General features: G+C 40.3%; 1 protein-coding gene across 1 annotated transcript in view; it reads right to left on the reverse strand.

The window, feature by feature from the left end:
• LOC124615783 (endoplasmic reticulum transmembrane helix translocase) overlaps nucleotides 1–26,827 on the reverse strand; it is a 193,784-nt gene that overhangs the window by 127,413 nt on the left and 39,544 nt on the right. Inside the window, exons 8-13 of the mRNA XM_047143898.1 lie at nucleotides 23,883–24,020; nucleotides 23,665–23,785; nucleotides 7,560–7,714; nucleotides 5,844–6,019; nucleotides 5,503–5,739; nucleotides 5,214–5,423 (exon numbers count right to left, since the gene is read on the reverse strand). Coding sequence (XP_046999854.1) covers nucleotides 5,214–5,423; nucleotides 5,503–5,739; nucleotides 5,844–6,019; nucleotides 7,560–7,714; nucleotides 23,665–23,785; nucleotides 23,883–24,020 — 1,037 coding nt within the window. The remainder of the gene's footprint in view (nucleotides 1–5,213; nucleotides 5,424–5,502; nucleotides 5,740–5,843; nucleotides 6,020–7,559; nucleotides 7,715–23,664; nucleotides 23,786–23,882; nucleotides 24,021–26,827) is intronic.

Here is a 26,827-nt window from a genome sequence, read left to right on the forward strand (position 1 = left end):
TGGACGGATGTGTGAAGCTGGCCATTGGACAGATGTACGTCAACGCCGAGGAAAGTGGCATGGGATTTGGAGTAGGACCAGGTGAATCTGATGGAACCAAAGGAGTTGAGGTTGGAGAGGAAATTCTGGAGTTCTTCTTCACTGTGAGTCCAGATCATGAAGACGTCATCAATAAATCTGTACCAAACTTTGGGTTGGCAGGCCTGGGTAACAAAGAAGGCTTCCTCTAAGTGATCCATAAATAGGTTGGAGTACGAGGGGGCCATCCTGGTACCCATGGCTGTTCCCTTTAATTGTTGGTATGTCTGGCCTTCAAAAGTGAAGAAATTGTGAGTTAGGATGAAACTGGCTAAGGTAATGAGGAAAGAGGTTTTAGGTAGGGTGGCAGGTGATCGGCGTGAAAGGAAGTGCTCCATCGCAGCGAGGCCCTGGACATGCGGAATATTTGTATATAAGGAAGTGGCATCAATGGTTACAAGGATGATTTTTGGGGGTAACACATTGGGTAAGGATACCAGGCATTCAAGAAAGTCGTTGGTGTCTTTGATGAAGGATGGGAGGCTGCATGTAATGGGTTGAAGGTGTTGATATACATAGGCAGAGATACGTTTTGTGGGGGCTTGGTAACCAGCTACAATGGGGCGGTCGGGATGTTTGGGTTTGTGAATTTTAGGAACTAGGTAGAAGATAGGGGTACGGGGTGTCAGTGGGGTCAGGAGGTTGATGGAGTCAGGTGAAAGGTCTTGTAGGGGGCCTAAGGTACTGACCATTCCCTGAAGCTCCGCCTGGACAACAGGAATGGGATTACGTTGGCAAACTTTGTATGTAGTGTTGTCTGAAAGCTGACACAGTCCCTCAGCCACATACTCCCGACGATCAAGTACCACGGTCGTGGAACCCTTATCAGCCGGAAGAATGACCATGGATCAGTCAGCTTTCAGATCACAGATAGCCTGGGCTTCAGCTGTGGTGATGTTGGGAGTAGGATTAAGGTTTTTCAGGAAAGATTGAGAGGCAAGGCTGGAAGTGAGAAATTCCTGGAAGGTTTGGAGAGGGTGATTTTGAGGAAGAGGAGGGGGGTCCCACTGTGATGGAGGACGGAACTGTTCCAGGCAGGGTTCAATTTGGATAGTGTCTTGGGGAGTTGGATCATTAGGAGTAGGATTAGGATTATTTTTCTTCATGGCAAAGTAATATTTCCAGCAGAGAGTACGAGTGTAGGACAGTAAATCTTTGACGAGGGCTGTTTGGTTGAATCTGGGAGTGGGGCTGAAGGTGAGGCCTTTGGATAGGACAGAAGTTTTGGATTGGGAGAGAGGTTTGGAGGAAAGGTTAACTATTGAATTGGGGTGTTATGGTTCTAGATTGTGTTGACTAGAATTTTGAGGTTTTGGGGGGAGTGGAGCTGGAAGTGGGAGATTGAGTAGATGGGAGAGACTGGGTCTGTTTGCAATGAGAGGAGGTTGAGGTTTGTTGGAAAGGTTGTGGAGGGTTGCCTTTCCGGAGGTGGGAAACCAGGAGATTGGATAGTTTTTTGAGGTGGAGCGTGGCATGCTGTTCTAATTTGCGGTTGACCTGTAGGAGGATGCTCTGAACAGCCGCCGGCCGCGGTGGCCGTGCGGTTCTAGGCACTTCAGTCCGGAACCGCGTAACTGCTACGGTCGCAGGTTCGAATCCTGCCTCGGGCATGGATGTGTGTGATGTCCTTAGGTTAGTTAGGTTTAAGTAGTTCTAAGTTCTAGGGGACTGATGACCTCAGATGTTGAGTCCCATAGTGCTCAGAGCCATTTGAACCATTTTTTTCTCAACAGCCGGTGTGGATGTGGGAGAGGAAAGACTAAGGACTTTGATTTTAGGGATAGGAGTTGACGGGTGTGTTCATTGACTGAGTTGATGTGTAGGTGAAGGATTAGGCAGGTGAGGGCTACGGATTGTTCAGTTTGGAACTAGTGTAGGGACTGATGGAAAGAAGGGTTACAGCCAGAGATGGGAACTTTAAGTGCAAGGCCTTTGGGGGTAATGCCAAATGTCAGACAAGCCTGAGTGAATAAAATATGAGAGCGTAATCTGGCTAGGGCAAAGGCATGTTTGCGGAGGGAATGTAAATAAAACTTAATGGGGTCGTTGTGAGGGTGACATGGTATTAGAAGGTGGAAAGTGTAACTGAGGCTAGAGTGAAAATAAAAATATATGGGGAGAGATAAAGGTGAACTAGAAAGGAACTGGAGTTCTGGTGTGAAAAAAGTCGAAAAAGTGTCGGTTTAAGCTGAAAAAAGACAGGTATACACTTGCACACACCCCTAAGATAAGTCTTTCCGCTCCCGGGATTGGAATGACTCCTTACCCTCCCCCTTAAACCCACATCCTGTCGTCTTTCCCTCTCCTTCCCTCTTTCCTGATGAAGTAACCTGGGTTGCAAAAGCTTGAAATTTGTCTGAGTTTTTTGTGTGTTTTTTATTGTGTTCTATCTACCAGCGCTTTCTCGTTTGGTAAGTCACAGCATCTTTGTTTTTTATATATATTTTTCCCACGTGGAATGTTTCCCTCTATTATATACATACACACACCCAAGCAGTAGCCACCTCTTCCGATGGTTTACTCCGGTAGCTTCATCTATGACTGATGAAGACAAGTACGAAACTCATCGGTGCATTGTATCAACATGATCATAGGACTTGGATGATAACTCTAGAGGATTACTTCAAAAGAAAACACTGCTGTCATAAATTGCAGACTATCAGACAATAAAGAAAAATTACTGAAAGTAATTGGTGATATATTCAGTTACAAGGGATGGAGAAAAATATGGAAACACTAAAACACTATACATTATGGTTGGCTAATACGGTGTAGGAAAACCACTCGCATTTAAAACAGATTCCAGTCATCTTGGAATGGATAAATACAGGTTCTGCATGGTTTTCATGGGAATCTTATACCATTCTTCCAGCAAAATGTGGCACGTTCATGTAAAAATGATGGGCGCAGATAGTGATCACACAGCCTTCTCTCCAAGTATAGCATGAAAATTCAATAATATTCAGATCTGGTAACTGTGATCGCCAGGGGAGATGCAACAATTCATCCTTGTGCTCAAAAAAACCAGTTCTGGATGATAGAAAGTATGTGAACAGGGGCCCTGTTGTCATGGAACACAGCATCACCACTGGGGGAACAAACAAGACGTGACCTACCAGAATGGTCACATAATGCTTGGTAGAAATGCTACCTTGAGGAATAACCATGGGGCACATGGAATACCATGATATGGCTGTACAAATCATCAGTGAACTGAGGTTTAATTTCACTCTTGGGATGTAAACTTGGCCAGAAGTTGAAAATGGTGCCAAACAAGATTCATCTGATAAAATGACTTCCTTCTAATGCTCCATAGTTGAGGTTTTATGGAATCTGCATCACTGATGAGTGGTTTTGGAATTCCAGCTCACTCTGCAGTTCCCTGGTTTGGAGCTCCCTTAATGTCGTTTTATTACTGAAGGGGTTCGCGAGTGTGACATTCAGTCCTGAAAGATGTTTGCAGCTGACATCCTCTGATTTTTCACCACAATCCTCAAAATGACTTTTTTTTTATCACTCCACACACACTTTTCATCTGCACCATGGCTCAGTGTGTGATGTTTTTTCTCTTTTCCAGTATGTGGTATAAATCTTCGGTACAGTGTCTCTTGAAACACCGAACCTTTTGGCTACCTTGGTTACAGTAGGACCCACCATATGTGCACCAACAAACTGCCAACATTTGGATTCAGTTTGCTACACACACCACTGCTTTGAACATGACTGATACTTGCAGTACGGTGAGAACATCGCACAACTACCATTTGTGGTCAAATTTAACAGTGCATCCTGTAGGCTTAGTTAGCATTTGCATTTACATTCACACTTGCAATTCTCATTGTGTTTCCATATTACTGTCCTAGCCCAGTATATCATCACAAACTAACACCAACTAAAGAGTATAATTAGAAAATATGTGCTTTTAGCTAATGATGCAAAACACTGAAATGAGGGCTTGTTAAGTGTGAACACAATAGCATGTGTTTAATTTATTTGAGTATGATTTTGACACATTCAGCTGCCAGATTCCAATCTATTATTATATTATCACAAGCTCACTGAGGTTAAATGCAGATTTAATTATCTCATTGATGCTTAGTGGTCTGGTTATATCTGTACATATACTGATGGATCCAAAATTCCACAAGAGGAATATACTGGATGTGTTTTTCTACGTCCACTGATTCAAATCGGTAAAGCCCACATTTCCTTAAATGGAGTCAAGAGCCACAGAAAGCAGCACTGGCAAGAGATGTGAAATGTATCCCAACAAATGAAAGGTGGATATTATGCAGCATTACAACCTCAAATTACCACAAGGCCGTGGTTAATGAGGATGCATTTGGACCGATCTAAGATTTCCACCATCATTCAACTCCGCTTTAACTATGCCTCATTTCTTCTACGTCTGTTTAGAATTAAAATTTATGATTCCCCTACACATGAGTGTAATTCTGAGTCAGAAGCTGATGTAACCCCATTTTGTTTCAACGTTTCAAATATGACAATGAATGATCAGAATGTTTGGAGGCTCTGACGAGTACAGGTTATCTTCTCACTCAGAGTCTTCTCTTTTGGCTTCTAAAGATATCCGCCTGTATAAAGTGACGGTTTTCTTAAGAGTATAGGGTAAAATCTGTAAGACTCATTTTCATTTATCTGTATCACTTATTATTAAATTTAAGAAGTACTATGGACTGATAACACAAATATGTCTAGTTTAGTTTAATTATTAAATATTTGTTGTGAAAAAAGTTGATGGTCTGAGCTTTCAATTCTGTATGTATGAATTTTTGTGTTTTCTCTTATGTTTTCTATGTAAGCATGTATTCTTGATGGCTAAACAAAGTACAAAGCCATAGAAAACAAACAAACGAACAATTTTTTACTTAAATGTTACAAATACTTGAGATAGTTCTCCTTCGTGAAGGGATCCTAAGAACATGATGTAGAAGTTAATAAATTTACTTTATGCAATGTTTTAATGTTAAAAAGTGAACTTAATGTTGTCATCCTTTTGATTTATTTGTCGATCCCTAGTGATTTCATGCTTCTTATTCTCTGTCATAAGTGTTCACGATTACATACATTCAGATCTTTAGAACTTATCATTAAACATTGGTGGCAAAACTAACCTCTCCAGTGACACACAGGTCATATTTAGAAACAAGGTCCTTGTAATTATTTTTTGGGAGAACTGGAAGCCTCTGTGTCTGGTCAATACTCTCCCAATGCCATTCATTCTCACTATTAGTTAGAATCAGAACTAAAGATTTCTGAACAAATTTTAATTCTTTTGCAACATGGCATGCCGTTAATGGATTGTCCCCAGTGATCATCACAACCTGTAAACAGGACATGGACCTAAATTAATATTGTAATGCATTTAACTGCTAAGATAGGAAACAGGTTTTTTTCATGTACCTGGTGAGAGGCATTAAGAATCTCTTTTATTACACTTTTTGAATCAGTTTTAAGTGGGCAGGATATGACTACAAATCCAGCAAATTTTAATTCACATTCTATGTCTTCCCTTGAAAATTCGCGTATTTGCTGTGGAGTGAGACGACCAATCTCTTTCCAACCCAATGCCAATACTCTTGCACCTCGCCGAGACATTTCCAGATAAACTGAGTCGTAGTTGTCCGGAATGACAGAGAACTGTAATTTCATTAAAGAAATGCACAGATTAGTCAAAACTTGCACATATTCTCTTTGTACATGCAGATAACTATGGATTTTCTTGATTGAAAGAAAAACATCACCATGGACTTAAGTGTTTCTGGTGCTCCTTTCACTGTCGCTACATACGTTGTATCTGTGCTTCCAGATAGTGTATACCCAGCAATAACAGACATTCTTTTCAAAGCTGATGAAAAATGATGCCGATAAAAAATCTTCATTCCAGGAGCTTTACCTTTCTTGGGAATCACAGCATCACCTATAACAAGAGTGATTATTGACAGAAAAGTAAAGAAATAATTGACACGAATACCATATTCTGCTTTTTTAGCATGCGCATGTGCGCGCGCACACACACACACACACACACACACACACACACAAATATGATGTATAAAGGGAAAAATACAAGGTTATTCAATCAATAAATTGAATACATCATGGACAGAAATGCATGAATTATTTGGCTATTTTCTTGTTCAAGATTTATTTAGTCACTAAAAACCCAAACATCAGTTGGGGCATCAGAAAACATCAGAACAGTTATGGGAGAAGCACTTACCTACTGAGCTGTAAAAAAAAGTACCTAAGAAGTATTGGTACTACGAGAGATCAGACAATGGATCAAATTCATCTCCATTTGTCCAGGTGCTCCAGCGCGATGGTGCCAAAATGAAGGTTTTAAAATGGAAAGAGACAGCAGTGCAGTTTCTACTTCCAGCCACACCACAAATATGAAAGTTACATAGCAACAAGAGGCTGTCAAATTGAAATTCAGCTCACGTAGACAACAGAAGAAAGGCCAATGGACCAGATGGTGTACTTTGTTTAAGCTAGATTACCAAATATGCAAGAGAATAGACTCAGTCATATGTGAAACCCAGCTTGCTCTGTTAATTCATGACATCCAGCACATGACGTTTAGGTTACCGTCACAATTTTTGATTTCCAGAAAGCCTCTGATACAATTCATAGCACTTACGCTGTGGGGAAAAGAAAAGTGCATGGAATGTTCTAATAGGAATACAATTGGTTAAGACTTCACAGTTGACATAACTCAGCACTCGTCCTTAATTGAGGAACATTATCAGAAGAAAAAGTGTTGAGCAGCATCCCTGAAGGTAGTGTAATAGTATAGCTATGGTTCATGATGTGTATTAATGATCAGGCAGATGGTGTCTGTAGCTCTACAAGGCTGTCTGTAGATTGTAGAATTACGTACAGGGAGGTTACATTTTACTGAAATTATTATAAAATGAAGACACATGCAGATTATTACCTCCTGGTGCAATACCTGGTAGCCAATTATCAGCATAAATGAATGTAATTTAATACATGTAAATAGATGAACAGATCTCATGTTACTTGAGTATGCTATCAGTCTTTGGAATCAACCACAACCATCAACTTTATAAGAGTACCTATCAACAGCAATTTAGGGTGGAGCAACCTCACACATCAAACCATTGGGAAGGCAGATGCCAAATTCTGATCTACTGGAAGGAATTCTCACTCAAAATCCTTTCTTAGATACTTTTAATGGTCTGGAAGCCCAATGAAGTATTTTGACAAAACATAGACAATTCGTAGAAAGCTCTGCACATGGTGCTATTTCAAATACATAAAAGGGAAAATGAAAGCTTTTTTTCAGCCCTCCTCCCATAAAAAGAAACAAAATCTGCAACAACATGTTGGCTTTATATGTGCACTCAGTAGCATGTACAAGGAAAAAAAACATTACCTGTTAAATTTGCATTACATTCATAAGACTAAAATGAAATGATTGGATACTCAAATACCTTTGGTAAGATTCCAGTCCACAGCAGTTAGTGTAGCTTTTTCCAGTGGATCACCAACCAAACCATCATCAAGTTGTGCTAAGGCATGACAAGTTGCGAGGACTTGTATACTTTCTAATGGAGCTTCTGACATGGGAGTGACTCCTGAGCGGCCCCTACAAGAAACAAATCTACACTCGTATATAAGCTTAAGTAATATAGAAGCTGAATACAAGGAATAAAACACTTAATCCCGTATATAAAACACACATCCACAAGAAAAATGAGCATTCTGTTCAGTTACCAAACACTGCAGTATGTATGTATGTAGAAAAAATTTATATATGAACAATGTCTGACATTCACCAAATTCTACTTTGGCCAGGATGCACACCACGCTACTACATGAGCTATACTGTGTTGAAGAGAACAGTCATTGTCATCATCAGTAACAGCATCAACCAACCTTCTGTAAACTTTCCTTGACATATTACCACCTCTGCAATGCTATCCATTCCATCACTAGATCAACACCACAAACATATGGGCTTTCAAAATAAGTGACATAAATCACTCACAATTACAATATAAGATTTTAATGGCTTGCTTTTACACACTCCTGATATATAACAATGAAATGCTTTTCATATTGTTGCAGAAGAAGCTGAGTAGCACAGTCACCATGGTGTAGTAGTTATGACACTAGACTGTTGCATGGAGGGTCGTGAGACCCAAACTCACCAGAACTGTAAAATTTTAATTTCTATATTCAGTTCGAGTACATTCTGGAAGTATCCACAAATGGCATGAATCATTGTAGTGGAATGTTCTGTAACTGTGTATATACCATATGTGTTCTGGCCAGAGGCAGTTTGCTCCACGCTCTTGTATATGCAAGTACTGAATAAAAATTCGTTAAGTAAAGTTTGTGTTTGTAATTCATCTAATTACACCTTCTTCTACGTAACATTATTCTGGTGGAGACACTGGGTATTGGAACTTGTGATAGCGCACATTATCAATGATACAGTAGCTCCCATCAGGCCACGACAGAGCCGCCATTTACGTGGCGAGAAACCCGAGTTCAAGCCATATTCAACAGATCACAATCTATGACAGACAGAAGAAGAAAAGGATTTTATGATGACAGCAACTGTGTGACACCACATGAGACAGCCTTCCGGGTTCTCTGGTGACGATGGCCAAGATGCAAACAAGTGGATGAAGGTATATGAGCTTATAGCCAAATTTAACAAATGGGATGACACCATGTCTTTGGCTAACATATTTTTCAAGCAATGGTATGAGAACAACGAGGAGAAGTTCACAAGAAGTATTCCAGGCAGATCTGTGCAAGTATTTCAGCAACACCCAATGTCAGAAGTGCAAGGTTGAAGATAAATTAAAGTGCAGGGCACAGCATCCAGGAGAAACTACAGCATCCTACATTCAAGGCGTCTTGAAGCTGTGTAAAATAGTGGATCCTAGAATGAAGGAGGAAGATAAGGTTGCACTCTCATGAAGGGTGTTGCTGAGGACATGTATCAAGCCCTACTCCTTGTTGCCAGTATATCGAGATAATGCATCAAAAAATAATTACACACAAGAAGTTTGAACGGCTTCCAAACGTCTTATCAATGTCTTGTGACGGAGGAAGGAACCGATTTCACAAGTGTTCTTCGTCAGATAGTGAGAGAGGAAGTTCAGAAGGCACTTGGGTTGCACGACGAGCAAACACCGAGACCCTTCAAGAAGTCTTAAGGGATGAAGTGTAACAGACATTGAACCCAACCTCTCGTCCTTCATTCCCTTTCAAACGATGAAAAAGTTGAGACCCTGGCGAACTTACGTTCCTACAATGCTACATGGGCATCAAGGAAGACTGACATCTGGAGGACCCACGATAACGAACCAGTATGTTTCTACTGCAGACGACTGGGACATGTTGTGCACTATTATCAATAAAGGCAGTGGATATTTGATGACGACCGCACCAGAAGACAGCAAACCAATCTTAGCTGATGCCAATTCCGGGATGACAAAGAATAACACGAAGATGTGGGTGCAGGATGACATAGGTCACTATTGCTGCAAGCTAGCCACTGAAGAGGATGCTCCCTAACACACCGATCAAGGTCTCCATCACCGTTTAGAAGCTCCAGCCAATCACCTAGCTGCCAAAACCTGGAAAACTAAAGGGTGCAACCTTCCTTGGAGGTGTGGCTGCCGAAGAGAAAAATCCTCCGCCGTACATCACTACAAAAATGATAGGAAACTACGTCGATATCCTCATGGATGGCTGACAAGTGCAAGCTCTTGTGGACTCTGGAGCATCATATTCAGTCATTTCGGAGAAGTACCATCGCCAGTTGCAGAAAATCTTATTCGTTGACAACAAAACATCTCTACTGAAGGTGGCTAATGGGAAATATGTAAAAACTACAGGAAGATGTGTCATTCGTGTGGGTACAAGTGGCCATAGACAGCTCTTAGAATTCATCGTCTTACGAGAGTGTAGTCATGACGTCATTCTCGGATGGGACTTTTTGAAAGCTTCTCAGGCAAATATAGATTGTGGTTGCTCGAAGATTATGATAGCCGAGATGAGATACTGTGGACAGGAAGATGAGCATCAGAGTGTGTGGAGACTGTGTGCTCGATGAAGTGATCATTCCTGCAGTCAGCACTAGAAAAGTAACTGAAATGTGTCATGCCATGCATCAACCCATGGATCTTGTAGTGGAATGTAAGGGAAGAATACCACTGAAGAATAACTTGGTCATCCCAGCCTCTGTCGTCTCATTTAAGAATGGATTTGGCGAATTGTGGATAGTTAACTGTCGCCGAGAACTGCCAATCCTTCCAAGACGCATTTTTGTAGCAAATGCTGAGCTGTTAACTGCCGAACAGCTGAGCATCCACTATGAGACAAGATCTTGTAGCTCGACTATCACTATGGGACAATAGAAGAAGCTAATTGCCATTCTTCAAGAGTTCTCTGAATGCTTCAATCCACAGATGAAGATCAAATTAGACAAATTGATGGTGAAGCACCGGATTAACACTGGAGACCATCAACCAATAAGCCAGAGAGCAAACCATGTGCCAGCAACGGAATGTTGAATAATTTGCGATGAGATAGAGAAAATGATGAAGAATGACATCATTCAGCCTTTGCAGAGCCCATGGTCGTCACCAGTGGTTTTTGTCAGGAAGAAGGATGACAGTTGGCACTTTTGTGTTGATTACAGGAAGCTTAATAAGATAACTAAAAAGGACATTTGCCCCCTTCCACAAATTGACGATACATTAGATTGTCTGAAGGGAACTAAATTTTTCTCAACCACGGACATGTACTCAGGATACTGACAAATCAAAGTACATGAGGCTGATTGTGAGAAAACTGCATTCATCACCCCTGAGGGCCTGTATGAGTTTAAGGTAACGCCATTTGGTTTGTGTAATGCACCAGCAACTTTTGAACGGATGATGGATAATCTTCTAAGTCACCTGAAGGGGACGATATGTCTTCGTTCTCAGAGACGTTTGATGAACATGTAAAAAGACTGAGGACCATTCTTAAGTGTCTCCAACAAGGAGGATTGTATTGAAGCCAGGCCACTCCAAGAGTTGTTAAAAACCGATGCTACTTTATCTGGGGTGGTGCTTAACAAGATTCTTTCGATGTGCTGTGGGAAGCTCTGACGATTGAACCTGTACTTGGTCTGTATGATGAGAGAGCACCTACAGAACTACACACAGATGCCAGTGATTATGGGATCGGTGCTGTTCTGGTGCAAATTTCGGATGGAAAAGAGAAGGTTATAGCCTATGCTTATAGGACACTTACAAAAGCTGAGAGATACTACTCAACTACAGAAAAAGAATGTCTTGCTGTGATCTGGGCCATGTGCAAATTTTGACAGTATCTATATGGAAGGCCATTCACAGTTGTTACAAACCATCATTCACTTTGTTGGTTGACAGGTCTTAAGGCTCCAACAGGATGACTCACCAGCTGGGCACTACATCTTCAAGAGTATGACATTACCATAGTGTACAAAAGTGGAAGAAAACAACAAGATGCAGACTGTCTCTCAAGAAACCCTGTGCAAGACCATCAAGACTTTGATGAAGATAGTGACTGTCTCGCTGCACTCCAGGATCTCTCTGCTGAGCAGAAGAAGGATGCCAAGATATCTCAAATCATGCTTGCATTAAATCAGTCATAGGATGTGAAAGGACAATTAAGGTAGTTAATGGATTACTTTGCAAGAAACAGTTTGATCCGTTTGGAAAGAGGTGGCTACCAGTGATTCCTAAACACATGTGCTTAGATGTTCTACAGAAATTCCAAGACACACCTGAAGCTGGACATTTAGGATTTATTAAGACATAAAATAGGATCCGCAAGAGTGTTTTCTGGCCAGGGTTATTTAGGAGTGTCCGTCACTGTGTGTCGCACTGTCGAGAGTGCCAGAGGAGAAAAGCAGTTCCTCACAAACCACCCGGCCAACTCATACCAATTCCACCAGCCAAAACACCTTTCCAATGTGTTGGGATTGACCTCCTCGGACAATAACCAACGTCTGCTAGTGGCAATAGATGGATTATTGTTTGCACTGATTATCTGACACACTATGCCATTACAAAAGCCATGAAAACAGCTGAAGCATTTGAGGTAGCAAAATTCGTCGTGGAAGACATTGTATTAAAACACGGTGCCCCAAGGTCATTAGTTACGGACCGAGGGAAAGTTTTTCAATTAAATCTTGTGACAGAGATAACCCGTCAGTACAACATTACTCATCACATGACGACTGCCTGCCATCCGCAAACTAATGAGCTTACTGAACGCCTTAATAAGACCTCCCATCCCCCCCCCCCCCCTCCCCTAGCAATGTTTGTCAATGTTGAGCAGAGCAACTGGGATGAGGTGCTACATTTTGTGATGTTTGCTTAAAACACCGCCAAACAAGACACCACAGGATTTACGCCATTTTTCCTGGTGCGTGGGCGTCAGGTGGCTATGGTGATAGACACTGTGTTTCTGTTACATCCTGATGGCGTGGATGATGACTACATAGGCCAGGTGTTAACCAGAGCTGAGGAAGCTCGGCAGTTAGCTCGACTCCGCCCACTGCAGGCTCAGGAAAATGATCTCCAAAAGTATGATGCGAGCCACTGCCCTGTTGTCTACCAGCCTGGTGACCTCGTCTGGATCTTCACTCCTGTTCGGAAGATTGGTCTCTCTGAGAAGCTCCTCAGGCACTACTTTGTAAAACAGTTGTCTGATGTCACTTATGAAGTTGAACATTTCGACCCTAACACAAGATCAGAGATATGGTCCACGTCCTTCGAATGAAGCCCTATAAGGATCCTGCATCTCAGGGTAAATTTGAAGCTCCAGCAACAGGCAACAAGCAGAAAGGTGACAAAGAGCATAGGAGCAAAGGAAGTTCTAAGAAGATCACCGCCAGGGCGAACATCAGTCTTCGGGAGTCGGAGTATGCAGGACCGATGACTCATTCCCAGACTAGGAGGACGTAACGTCGAGACGCTGTCCTCTTAAGGAGGGGAGCAATGTCACAGAAGAAGTTGAGTAGTAGAGTCACCATGGTGTAGTGGTTATTATACTAGACTGTTGCATGGAGGGTTGTGAGTTCCAAACTCACCTTCGTTTTTATTTGCTTTCTGCATCTGTGTGCCAAAGCTGTGGGCATTTTCCTGTTAAAGATACAGTTCTGGCAACAATACTTGACAGATGGGTGAATGTTTACATTCCGTATTTAAATAATTAACAATTTCCTTGCATTGTGAACTCTATCATAGGTAATCATGTTACTACTTCATAAATAAAGTAGGAGTAAAGGAGACCTCTCACCAAGTGACAGCTCTCACCGAATAGTAGAAGTGCACCATTGCTAGGACTGCAGTTTGGCAGGTGGACTACAGTAGGGTATGTCGGGTGAGGGCGGGTAGAGATAAAGTGGAGGGAGGATAAAAGAGGGGCTGGTGGTGGGGAAGCTAGCAGCTCAGAGGGAGGCAGCCAGTTGGATAGCTAGGAATGTGGGAGGGAGAGGTGGCAGCTGAGCAGGCCAGGTATGTCATGTATAGGTGCAAGAGCTAATGGGGAGTGGCCCATGATGATGATGATATGGAGACGTGAACTGGATGTGGGTGACTGGAGAGAACTGGGAGGAACGAATTGACAGAGGAAAGGGAAACTGTTGGGTGTAGAGTGTGGTGACAATTTGTTAATGGAGACTGCGGCCAGGAGGGTTACAGGAGCAAAGACTGTGTTGTAAGGAGAACACCCATCCACACAGTTCAGAAAAGCTGGTGGTGGAGGTAAGGACCCAGATGGCCCGGGTTGCGAAGCAACCAGTGAAACTGAGCATGTTGTGCTCAGCTGTATATAGTGATTAACTTTGTTCTTAGCCACTGACTGGCCATGGCCATTCACTCTTAGGCAGCTGGTTGGATGTCATTAGCACAACAACTTGCGCAGTGATTGGAAAAGAGTTGGTATATGACATGGCTGCCTTTGCACGAGATTCTCACTTGAATGAAGCACTTGATTAAGACGACAGAAAAGACTCTTTGACAAAATCTTTAAGTAACAGTTGTGAGCTGTGTATGTCAACTTGTACAAAGCATCCATCTGAATCTACACGAGACGAAAATTATTCGAAATCTGGAGCATCTGAGAGTGAGAGTGAAATGTGTGGGGAAAGATCATGCTTTAGCAATATGTCCGACTGGAAGAAATGTCATTTGTGTACAGCTGTGCAAGATTCCAACAATCTGTCATTTTTTCTAATATTCCTAACAAAGAACAAATGAAATCTGTAGCAGATGATACAATAGGTTTTATTTAAATTTCACTGAAAATATGTGAAAATCACTGCATTTTCTACATTTACATCTAAATATGTATTCTACAAAGAGCTGTAAAATGTTAGGTGGAGGGTTTTTCCTGCTAATATTATCAATTTTCTGTATTACTTCATCTGCATATTGAGCAAGAGTCTATATGCATTGGTACAAGTCCTAATGTGCCTTGTGTTACAGTCATGATCTCTATGCAAGATATAGAACAATGTCAGCATAATGGTTGCACAATTTTCATGAAATGCAGGTTCTTTTAAATTCCTCAACAGGTTTTTGTGATAACTATGCCATCCTTCTTCCAAGTACTCTGATTTAAGTTCTCCGAGCCTTTCTGTTGCACTTTCGTATGGGTTACACCAGTCCGTTAATCTAGCGAAGTTTCTGATTTCATTCAATGTCTGTTGTGCCTAAACAATAGAGCCCCAAACACTGGAACAATACCCTACGCTTGGTCGCATTAGCATCTTGTATGCGATTTTCTATAAAAATTGTACTTTCCAGAACTTTTTCAACAATTTTAAATCCATACCACATCCCATAGTGAATTACAGTCATATCAAATGCTCTGCCTTCATGACAATATTACTGTTCAAAGAGCAGTTATCATTCAAAAATCATACTCTGTCCAAACGGAGTACATTTGTAATTTAAAAAAAAAATTAAGTTGTGCGCTTGTCAGAGTGGTTATGCACTGGATTTAATCATAAATAAAATTGCAACAGTGGAAATCTGCTGTCACAATGTGAGGAAAAACTGTGACATAGTGGCAACACTCATGAAGCTGTATGTGGAACAGGGGCACACACTATGTGCTGACAATCACTGTTTTGAGTCCAGGCCTGTTCCTAGGCTTCATAACAATCGAACTACCACAACACTACTTTGTAAGGGCAATTTGTCAAAACTACATGACAAAATGAAATGAGGTGAAATCAGTTTTAAGTCCACTGATATAAAGCATGGCATGAAGTGGTGCGAGAAAAGAAATGTTTGTATGTTGCCACCTGTAATACCACAGAAAAGTTTTAAATGGAAAAGACTGACAGAAGGAATGGTGAAAGAATCTTCAAAACACAATACATTGCAGATTATAATTCAAGTATGGGGACAGTTGGCCACACTGACATGTCATTGAGTTCAGACAGATCAGTGATGAGGACTGTGAAGCTTTAGAAGAAGTTCTTTTTGTGCATACTGGACCTATGCATTTTAAATAGTCATGTCTTCCACAGAACAACAATAGAGTGAAAAAAACGTCAACAGCAGGGTTTCATTTGTCTCTGGTCAGAGAACTTACTGAAAAGAATTTTGATGTAAAAGGTATTCACACACTTAAAGAGTCCCCGACATTGAAACTTTTTGCAATTAATTGCACAACTATACTGATGGAAATGGAAATAGTTACACAATGAACACATTCCACAAATGCTGAAAAATTGATAGTCTAGTATTTCCATGCCTTCAGAGTAAGTTTTTTTAAATTTCACACTTGGGTGAGCTTACTTCAGTATAGGTAAAAGCCAGTCCGGCAGATGAAAACAGGTATGAACACATACATAGTGGCTACTGCGTGTGTGTGTGTGTGTGTGTGTGTGTGTGTGTGTGTCCAGAACTTTTTAGGTGGAGACTGCAACACAACTTGCCCAGAAGATATGCACATGCAACTTATTGCCACTGAGGTTGGATATATGCATGAGGGTACAGGAGCATTATACAAAATGGTTCAAATGGCTCTGAGTACTATGGGACTTAACATCTGAGGTCATCAGTCCCTAGAACTTACAATTACTTAAACCTAACTGACCTAAGGACATCACACACATCCATGCCTGAGGCAGGATTCGAACCTGCGACGGTAGCAGTCGCGCGGTTCCAGACTGAAGCGCCTAGAACCGCTCGGCCACCAAGGCCGGCTAGCATCATACAGATAGATCTTACAGATGCTGACTGTTATGCAATGACTACAGAACGAGTTGTGGTGATATGGACTCAGCACAACAGTGTGGCAAAAGAATCTCTTCAATTGGTTTTGACAGACATATGACAACAGCTGAAATCCAGACAGGGGTTACAGCAGAATGTCATCATCATGAACTGTCGGGAACAGATCACTAGAAGCTGGGTTGAGATTTCCAGTTGCCATGCATCATTTACTGCAAACACTTAGCACACACAACAGAGACTTGCATGTTGGCCAATGTCAAGTGGGACACTGAGTGGCATTCTGTGGAATTCAGCAACCAGTCTCGCTTCTGTTTGTGACAGTCAGATTGACTCCAAAGTGTCCATAGGCAACCTGGTGGAAAGTCACAGGAACCCATACCTGGGGAAATCATGATTCAGGGAGTTACTGGATATGACAACAAGACTGACATAGTAACTGTTGAAAGGAGGCTGAATGTTCATCAACATATAGCAAGAAGAACTTTTATTTAATTCATAGAACAATGATACAGCAACCAGTGATAAATGTTTTGCAGAGATAAACAGTTTTGGCTGCAAAACAGGCTTTGTTATTTTATATTTTGCCAAATAATATTGTTTGTGTGGCCGGAACATATACAACAGCATTTCTTACATGTTTACATTTCCTCATGCATTTCTGTAGGCCTGATTCCACTTTTGACATCTTTGGACAACACTACATATTCTACAAGTGCACTGTGCAAGTCTCTTACAATTCGACAAGGGTAACTACCTCCTGAGGTCTTTTATGAACTTTAAATGTGACTTTCCTTCTCCTCAACACTATTTTATATCAGGGCACCATGCAATGTTCTTAAAATATAGACAACGGTGTTTGCCTGCTAAGACATTTTCATGGACAGCAGCCTGTGTGTTTAACATCTGATGAGCCAGCCAATATGAAGATGCCTTAAACACGGTGAAATGAATTATTGGCAAAATATAAAATAACAAACCCTGTTTTGCAGTGAAGACTGTTCATCTCTTCAAAATATGGCAAGAATGTTAAACCCTCATGTCGTAAACTCCAGGACCAGTGTACCAGAAATGGCATCTTTCAGCAAAATAATGCAAGATCCCACACAGCAGTTCACACCACAAATGCCTTAAGGAATGTGGGGATCCTAGCCAGGCCTGGTTTGCTACCCATAGAGTGTCTCTGTGATGTGATGGGAAGATGTATACTCTCACACCAATAATCCTCATGAACTGACAAAGCAAGTATTTCAGGCATGGCAAGAAACTCCTCAAGATGACATTCAGAGACTGTTGCTTCCATGTCACAATGAGTACACAAATATTATCTTGCTTGTGGCAATCACACCACATACTAATACTGATGAACATCTGTTCCAAATGGAAGGGAAGACTGTTCATATTACCCACTACGTGATGAACATCTTCAAAAAGTCTGATAAGTATTGGACTGGTACTTCATGGCAAACTGTTGTACATTTAGAATTATTGTGTTTCATAAGTTACATCTAAAAAATTAAAAATGAAGCATTGCTACAACAAAGATCGCAACCTCAAAGAAAGGCAGCCTATTCACAAGAATAAATTTGAAACTAAAGCAGCCCTTTCATTAGATACTATACTAAAAGACAAAAGCTGTGCCTTACTAATGCTTTATACAAATTGTACTCATTATGAATAGACAATCTGTCCAAGTACAACTATGTACTCAATCTGCTATATTCTAAGGAAAAATCATACATAAAATATCAAACAACTGAAATACAACTGATTCAACGAAAGCGGAATGAATAAATTTTTACCGTGATTCACAGCAAGTGTCGATGTGTTAGAGTGATATGACAGACCTGAGAAATATTTAATAGGTAATTTAAAACTATAAGTCACCCTGAGCTGTGGGTTGTTTTCCTCTTCTTTAGGAACATGTTGCTTTTGACCAATGCTACTAAAACATGTCTCAAACTAGTGGAAGATATAATTCTTAGTTGAGAAAACAATTTTAATGACTCTTGGTATGTGAAATAATTCATCTGCAGAGAAGTATCTAAGTCAGAAATTCTGTGTGTCCACACAGCTTATGCACTCACAGTATTTAAATTCTATCAATGCAGAGCAAACTCTGGGAAACATACGATCACCATTGTAGTTTCAGGAAATATTCTGCACAGAGCAAGGCAAGGTGTGAGGGTAACTCAGCCCCCTTCAGCTGCTTGAGTACAAGGCACTTAGTGAGCAAGTAGACAGATTACCAACAGCAGTTAAGATAATGTACAGTGAACACATTTTAATTAATTAATTAATTAATCAACCATCCAAGTAAATGAAAACACACAGCAACAACAATAATATAATCCTAAAACTACAATATAATATTGATGACACACCAGCATGGTCATTCACTGCAAACAAATCTTCCATGTCACATAATTCACTCATTTTGCTGCAAACCAACATGTGTTCAGAATCCTCCTTTGTCCCACACTCACAAAGCTAATCATCACTGATACCCAGCTTCTTCACATTAATCTTGCATCTGGTCAAATCTGTTCTCAGTCTACTGAGTGTCTTCTAAGTCCTGTATTGGAGATGGCAGCCTAATAGTAGTTTCTCTTTTGCGGTCCATAATCCTCCAATGGACTCTGTTCTCCACAACTAAGTTTGGCCGGCTTCTACTGAAGCTGCAATTGGTGGTATTGCAAGGATGAAGATTTTCTGGATTTCAATCATGATGGATAAGCATGAGTTCCAGACAATGGGTGCCTAGGATCTGTTTATCACTTCTTTTTAATCTTTACTGCTACCTATCTTCTTACACCTGGAGGTGCTACTCCCATGAGTGCAAAGATCTTCTTAGTGACTAGAGTTGGTCTTAAGCATCCTGCGACAATGCAATGTCTCGAACAGCCATGTCAGCTCGATTAAAATGTGCAGAGTTCCTCCAGACCGCAGTGGCATACTCTCCACACAGAAGGAGCAGATGTGTGATGACCACTGGGCTGCACTTCCCATATGGTGTTTGTCAGTTTGTGGATGGCTTTATTCCTCGTGCATACTTTCTGTCTGGTGTGTATACAGTGTTGTTTATAAGTTAAGGCGTCAGCCAATTACAGTATAACTCAGCTTTTACATTCCTGGAATTAACGCTTTCCCGCCATTTATGACTTTTTTATCAGTCCCGTCAAATTTCCTGAGCCCACAATATTAATTTGCACCTGATTTTGCATCAACATACTTATAATTTTCCTGTGATTTACGCATTACGAAAAAATGTGTGTGGAGAAAATATGATGCTGGCATAATGTTGGTCATCCAGTAGTGTTTACAAATATTAAGTGGTTAAGTTTCTTGACACAAGGGCACTCTATCCAGTGGATTTGAACGAGTAAACGAGTAAAAGTTGTAACAATTCGTGCCGTATCTCCCGCTGCTGCCCAGCTCTACATGGTGTGGTGGCTGATGGGAGTATATAACTAGGTTCATTCGAATGAAGATATCATGACCAATCACAACCATTTCCAAACTGTGTCTACTGCGCAAATGCAGTTTTGTGATTGTTGTGATCATTGTGACACCTTTGTCGAACCATATTTAGCGTGTTTCAGCATATGGCCACGTGGAGCGCTAGTTGACACAGTCATTCAGTTTGTGTTGTTCAAATGTTTTTAATGTAAACACAGTGCCGGTTATGTATTTTATTCATGCTGAGCAAAACGTGTTTACAGAATTTATTCTCGTTGTCAAGTGCAGCATTTATGTATGTATTTTTTGTGATGTTACACAAACGAACAATGTGAGTGATAGTTTGCCTGTGTGTGTGTGTGTGTGGTTTTCTACATAACTGATGAGGCACAGTACCTGATAACCTCAAAAAGCCGCAGAATAACACATATTCAAACACCACACAAAATACTTGTTTACATATTTGCACTTGACAACGAGAAAAAATTCTCGACACACGTCATGCTAAGCATGAAAAAATAAGAAACTAGTGCAGTATTTCATCATTTAAATAATGAATGACAGTTGCAGGCTTTCCAAAAACAATGATTATGACGTCTGAAATTAAGTCAAACGTTTCCATTTCCCAGGCAGTTATCAATTGCAGTTACATCAGCAGTTTTTATTAGCCAATAGACCTTATTACATAATAAAAAAGTCACTGACAAGTCTTTTGCTGCCTGTTATGTACATACGTCATACATAAAGTGCAAGAGGGTATCCTAAATGTAACTTTCACAGCTTAAAACATTATTTCCCACATTTTCCTGCATTTTACACTATTTTTTTTTGAAGTCCCTTGAAAAGTGTAAAAGTGGGTTTTGACAGTATAACAATAGGAATTGGGGTGAACACAGTTATTTACATTGCATCCTTTCCAGGTGATGTCCAATTTTCTTCTTGCCTCCTTTCTGAGTAGGTGGAATGCACACACTTGCATTTTATCATAGGTACCATGGTTATCGTCTTTGATAGCAAATGTTAGGTTGGATTCTATTTATTTGAATGTTGCGACTACTTAAGCAGCGACAGCTACCTCATCTACATAGATGAAGGACTAGCTTCCAGTGTTGCAGGACTGATCATTGGCACACATGTAATATAATATCGGAGCTAGCACACTTCCTTGGCTAAGACCAGTTGTCTACATTCTCCACTGGCTTTTTAAAGTGACAAAATTTGTGTATTATACAGCAGGCACTGAGTAAACTGCATCAATCTATAATCCTTACTTGTAGTATACAGCTTTTATGTTAGTTTCTATGAGTCATGGCACTATAACCAGGTGTAAGGTCAAGGAAAGCAATTCCCGTAATTTGCTTTCTTTTGTAGCCTTCCGTGACGTGTTAGGCTAGATTAAGTATCAACTAGCAAACATTTATTTAAGGAACTCCGGATATGCACAGTACCTTCACAATACATATATTCTCTTATGAAATTTATTGTTAATAATCCAACCCAATTCAAAAATAACAGCAAAGTGCGTAGCTACGACACTAGAAGAATGGATGATTTTCACTATTCTGGATTGAATCTGACTTTGGCAAAGAAAGGGGTTAATTATGCTGCCACAAAAATCTTTGATCATTTGCCAAATAGCATCAAAAGTCTGACAGATAGCCAACCAACATTTAAAAACAAATTAAAAGAATTTCTGAATCACAACTTCTTCTACTCAATAGATGAATTTTTAAATATAAAGTAGTAACTGTACGTACGTATAATTTGTATATGTGTGTGTGTGTGTGTGTGTGTGTGTGTGTGTGTGTGTGTGTGTGTAATCAAAACTTATGTTAAATTGACATGTTCCACATCATTATGAAATGCTGTATTCAAGATATATGGGACAAGTGTTAATGTGATATAATGACCAGTACATGACTTTCCTGGACTGAAATCTGACTGTTCTTTAATATAGAAACTTTTTATCTTCACAAGCACACAACACCAAGACTTTGAAATAAATATAAAACTGTTTTGCATACTGCTAAAGCAATCCCTTAAAAAAAAATAAAGGTTGCATTTTTGTGTCTGTGTTCCTAAACAGCTAAAGAATTTTCAAGTCACCATGAACAAAAGAATGCAGTGTTTACGGCATTCTATAATAATGACAGAAGTAGGATGCAGACTGACAGTAAATATTCCTGTAAAGTGCTAGCATCATCTAGTGCATAAAAGTTAGAAGTAGAATCTATTAAGCTTAACTTTGTGCTGAATTAAACCTGAAATTTTAAGAACGGCCCTTGAAATCAAATAGTTGGCATCATCATGTTCACAGTACAGTCTTGCAAAAACAACAAATAAGCAGTCACCATGGTTATAAAAATATATAGGGACAAAATCACAAACTTGGTATACTGACTTAAGTCGCAGTAATTCAACTGCTGACTGAGGCACTTATTTATATACTCTGTTTACATATGAGGTGGACTACTGTTCTGGTGTGTATAAAAGGTCTACCTCAAAACCATACAAAAAATTCTGGCTTACATCACTGGTGATCTGAACTCTCCATGTGTTAATACCAGCCCTCTCTCAGACATGTACCACTGAACATTTTAGTCCACCTATTTCATAATTTCTCTAGCAACAACACAGTTAATCAAAAATTTATTCCTCCTATCACTCAGCCGAGACTGGCCAAATATTTATGATAAAAATTGTTGTTCTGTGACTGATAGTAAGGTCCAAACTACCTCTTGTAACTCCTCATATTTCAGTTTAAACTTTTAACAATATTAGAGAAGGGAAGTTGCCACTCACCATATAGCGGAGATGATGAGTCGCGATAGACAACAAAAATATTCACACAATTATAGCTTTCGGCCATTAAGGCCTTTGTCAGCAATAGACACACATACATATAGGCACACTCACGCAAACGCAACTTGGACACATGTCTGCAGTCTCAGATAACTGAAACCACACTGCAAGCAGCAGCACCAATGCAAGATGGGAGTGGCGACAGGGTGGGGGTAAGGAGGAGGCTGGGGCGGATAGGGGGAGGGGTAGTATGGTGGGGGTGGCAGACAGTGAAGTGCTGCAGTTATAGACAGAGGGCAGAAGAGAAGGTGGGGAGGGAGGTGAGGGTAAGTAGCAGAAAGGAGATAAATTAAAAGACTGAGTGTGGCAGTGAAATGACGGCTGTGTAGCGCTGGAATGGGAACAGGGAGAGCATGCCAGCCCCATCCTTACCCCCACCCAGTCGCCACTCCCATCATACACTGGTGCTGCTACTGCTCGCAGTGTGGTTTCAGTTGTCTGAGACTGCAGACATGTGTGGAAGTTGCGTTTGAGTGAGTGTGTGTGTGACAAAGGCCTTAATGGCCGAAAGCTATAATTGTGTGAATCTTTTTGTTGTGTGTATTGCAACTCACCGACCCCACTATATGGTGAGTGGCACCTTTCCTTCTCTAATATTGTTACACTCCATCCTGGATTTTCCATTCTTAGTTTTAACTTTTAATAATATTGTATCAACATCCATGCTGTTTCATTTCCAGTATCTAATTAACAGGCATTCAAGACAATATTTTAATGCTTCTTACATAATGGGACCTCCACTGTATATTAATCTGTCTTCTGGCTTTGAACTTGTTTTGTTCTGTTCATGAATGAGTTATTGGCGCACTCTCTCTCTCTCTCTCTCTCTCTCTCTCTCTCTCTCTCATAGTAACTAGGAACAACATGCTTGATTAACAGAAACAGATCAAGGAAAATACAAGAAAATAATAATAATAATAATAATAAAATTAATGAATTATAAGGGATTTAATAATCACTTGAAACTTACTCAAGACCAGAAACTCCTTCTACTACAAGGTTATCACTTGTGAGTGTTCCTGTTTTGTCAAAGCAGCAGATCTCTACTTTCCCCGCGAATGGAATTCGGAATGGCTCTGTACAAAATACCGCTGTAAAAAGAACATATTGTAACTTGATTTAGAAACCATGGAAAATTTATTCCTTTTTTTCCCACTTCTTGTACTACATCTGACACTGTAAACTTACCTAATTTTGACAATGATAGAAGAGATGTATTGACAGCAAGTGATAATTCTATAGGAAGCTCTGGAGGAACAACTGATGTCAGTATCAGTGCACATTCAAGGAACAGCTTGTACCGATTGCGTTTTGGATCTTCTGAACCTATACAATGCAACATTCTTATTAATCATACAAAAAGTTGTAATGTTATCAAAACAAAGAACAACATCAAAGGACTAAAGTGTCTGTTTATTGTCAGTGCAACAGAACGACTGACATACTAAGCTCAGATATAACAACATAGTTTCATTTTGCACAAAAACTTTTGGTCCACTAATCTTACAAAGAATGAGAAATCTTCAGCAAAACAGAATACGTACTGACACATAATTAAATCTTTGAACACGCAAAGAGATATTTCTTATAGCACTAGGATACTTAACATTATTCATGAAGTGCTCCTTGTTTTCCTGTATTTTGTTTTGATAGGAGAAGAAAATGAAAGTACATTCTTTCATACGCTGCTGTTTATGAGAAAAATTTTAAAATACTCACACAAAATATAGTTTCATAACACAACAAACACATTCTTCCCCTCAAAGTATCTTTTTTGCAAAACTTTTAACTTTCATTTCCCTAAAATAAATTCTACCACAAGCCATTCCACATATAGGCCCTACCTTAACTGTTGTCTGGAATTGGTGGAGTTTTATCCCAGTAAACGAATTCATAATTTAATCATACTGCACAGGATTCCTTAAAGTAATTACCATGGAAGAGCATAATGGTCAAATGCAAATATCATGCACAGTATTGACACAGTCCATATCTCTTCTGCTGGTGATCCACATGCCAATCTCCTATTACACAATACAGTAGCTAGCATCACGAATACTGGTAGGTGCTACCTTATTCGACTGTAAATGTAGTAATTTCTCTGGTCTAACTAAATCACTATTGCTATTTCACCCAGCAGACAAAGGATAGTGAAACCTAAATTTTTGTTGCACCTCTAGATTGATTCCTGTTTTAAACAGTCTACCCAGCACCCTCTACACATCCTAAAAGCTTGTAAGGTAAGATCAAAAACAGCCTCTATAAAAGCAAGACTTCCCACAAATGGATCTCTTTAATGTTCGCTCCTAGTACACCAACACACAATGGTGACAACTAAGGAAAAATAGTCAATTACTTGTCAACACAATATTCATATGTGGCAACAGTGCCAATCGCCCAATGGAAGCTGAAGGTCACAGCAGTTCTTCATCCTTTGACAAAGTCAACAACTGGTATCTCATAAAATCTACACAATATGAAGTACAAAAATCAGCCCAAATACTTGGAAAATTAACTTGCAAAGAAGAATTCACTCAATGGTCAAGAAATAGCCTCCATAATTTCATGAAAGTCTGACTACATTTAACAATCAAGCAAATTCAATATACCTAGATAGTTTAAATTACTTTTAGTTGTCAAAAGTAAAACCCCTCTCGGAATACATGTCCCATGGTATTAGTATTAAATATCCGCAAGTCTGTCCTTATAAAAGTCAAAGTACCAGATTGATGCAAACCGTGACAAGGAGCAAGGTTATTTTAGTGGCATCACCTGACGTCAGAATGGAAACCAAATAGCTGGCATGACATTACTGTTGACCACTGTGGTACCAATACCCAGATGGAGCCACTCTTTAGGGATGTCCTGTGATAGGACACTGCCAGAATCTCACAGATAAGCTGGCCCAGAGCTGGTCTGAGTGAGCAGTAATATGATCTATAGAGAGAGTGGCAAGTATGCTACCAGTTTGGCTTGTGTACTAATATTGTGGACTGTGTCAAAGGCATGGACTGGACTTCGGTCTGCAATACAGACATAAGTTAGCTTGTGTTGTTTCCCAGTTATTCTGTATATAACTCCCATTGCAAACAAACAAGGCCAAACATCCCTGCGAACTCTGTGCATCTCACCTCCAGAAACTTGGCAACACACCGGGACCTGTGTGCGTGCAAAATGGACTTTGAAAATTTTGGTATCAGGAGCTAACAAGAGCTATATTACAGGCATTGCAAGCATTATCAAATGCCGCAGGAAAGTTTTCTGTGACACCCATGTTTATAGCTTTTGTATCATTCAATGACCAAGATAATTGTGGGACACTTACTGCTAACACTTGCAGTTATATTAAGTAGGAATTTCAATTTTAAATGTTTTTGTACATGGAATTATGCAGACTTTCTTATCAGGGATGTTACAATTTACTTTACCTCTGACTCAGAAATGTGGAACCACAAATGAAGGAAATCAGGTCTGCCTCTGATGGAAGTAATGTGAACAGTTCAAGCCTGTGAAATTGCCTACACAACCCAGAGTTTGTTATGGTGGAAGAAAGATGGTCAGCTCTATGGCACCGACCACACTAGACACGATGCCACTTCTGACAGGCCCCCATCTGTTCCATGGCCCAGATGAACTTGTAAATGACCACCCCTGCAGCAACAAGTCATATCAGTGACAGTGCAGTTACCCAGATGTAAAACAGTGTTTCTTTAACCACATACGTAGTGTGTGTCTCCACTGGAACACAACATGCCACAGGTGTGGATAAAAGGGACATTTGTCAAGAGGTCATTTGTAGCAATTGCAGACTTCATGGGATGCAATCCTACAAATCTTTGACCACATGCTCTTTCATGTTAATGCCCTCTGTGGTTTTCTAGCAACTTTTAGAGTCTCCCTGATTGAAGGCTGCAACCCTGTGGAGTGGTTTCATGGCTGCCCATTACTGCACGGTATTGAACATGCTGTGACCACTGCCAGAGGATGTCACTGCCGAAGCCTTTCCTTGACAGGTGGGCACACTGGTGTGGGTCTGCGAGTCCCAATGCCCCACAACCTGGATCTCTGAGATGATCTCTGCCTGTCAAGGGTCCTTGATGTTTAAGTTCTCTCTGTCCATGAACATCTGAGGT

Source organism: Schistocerca americana, chromosome 5 (assembly GCF_021461395.2).
Source record: "Schistocerca americana isolate TAMUIC-IGC-003095 chromosome 5, iqSchAmer2.1, whole genome shotgun sequence".
In the NCBI taxonomy this organism is placed as follows: Eukaryota; Metazoa; Arthropoda; class Insecta; order Orthoptera; family Acrididae; genus Schistocerca; species Schistocerca americana.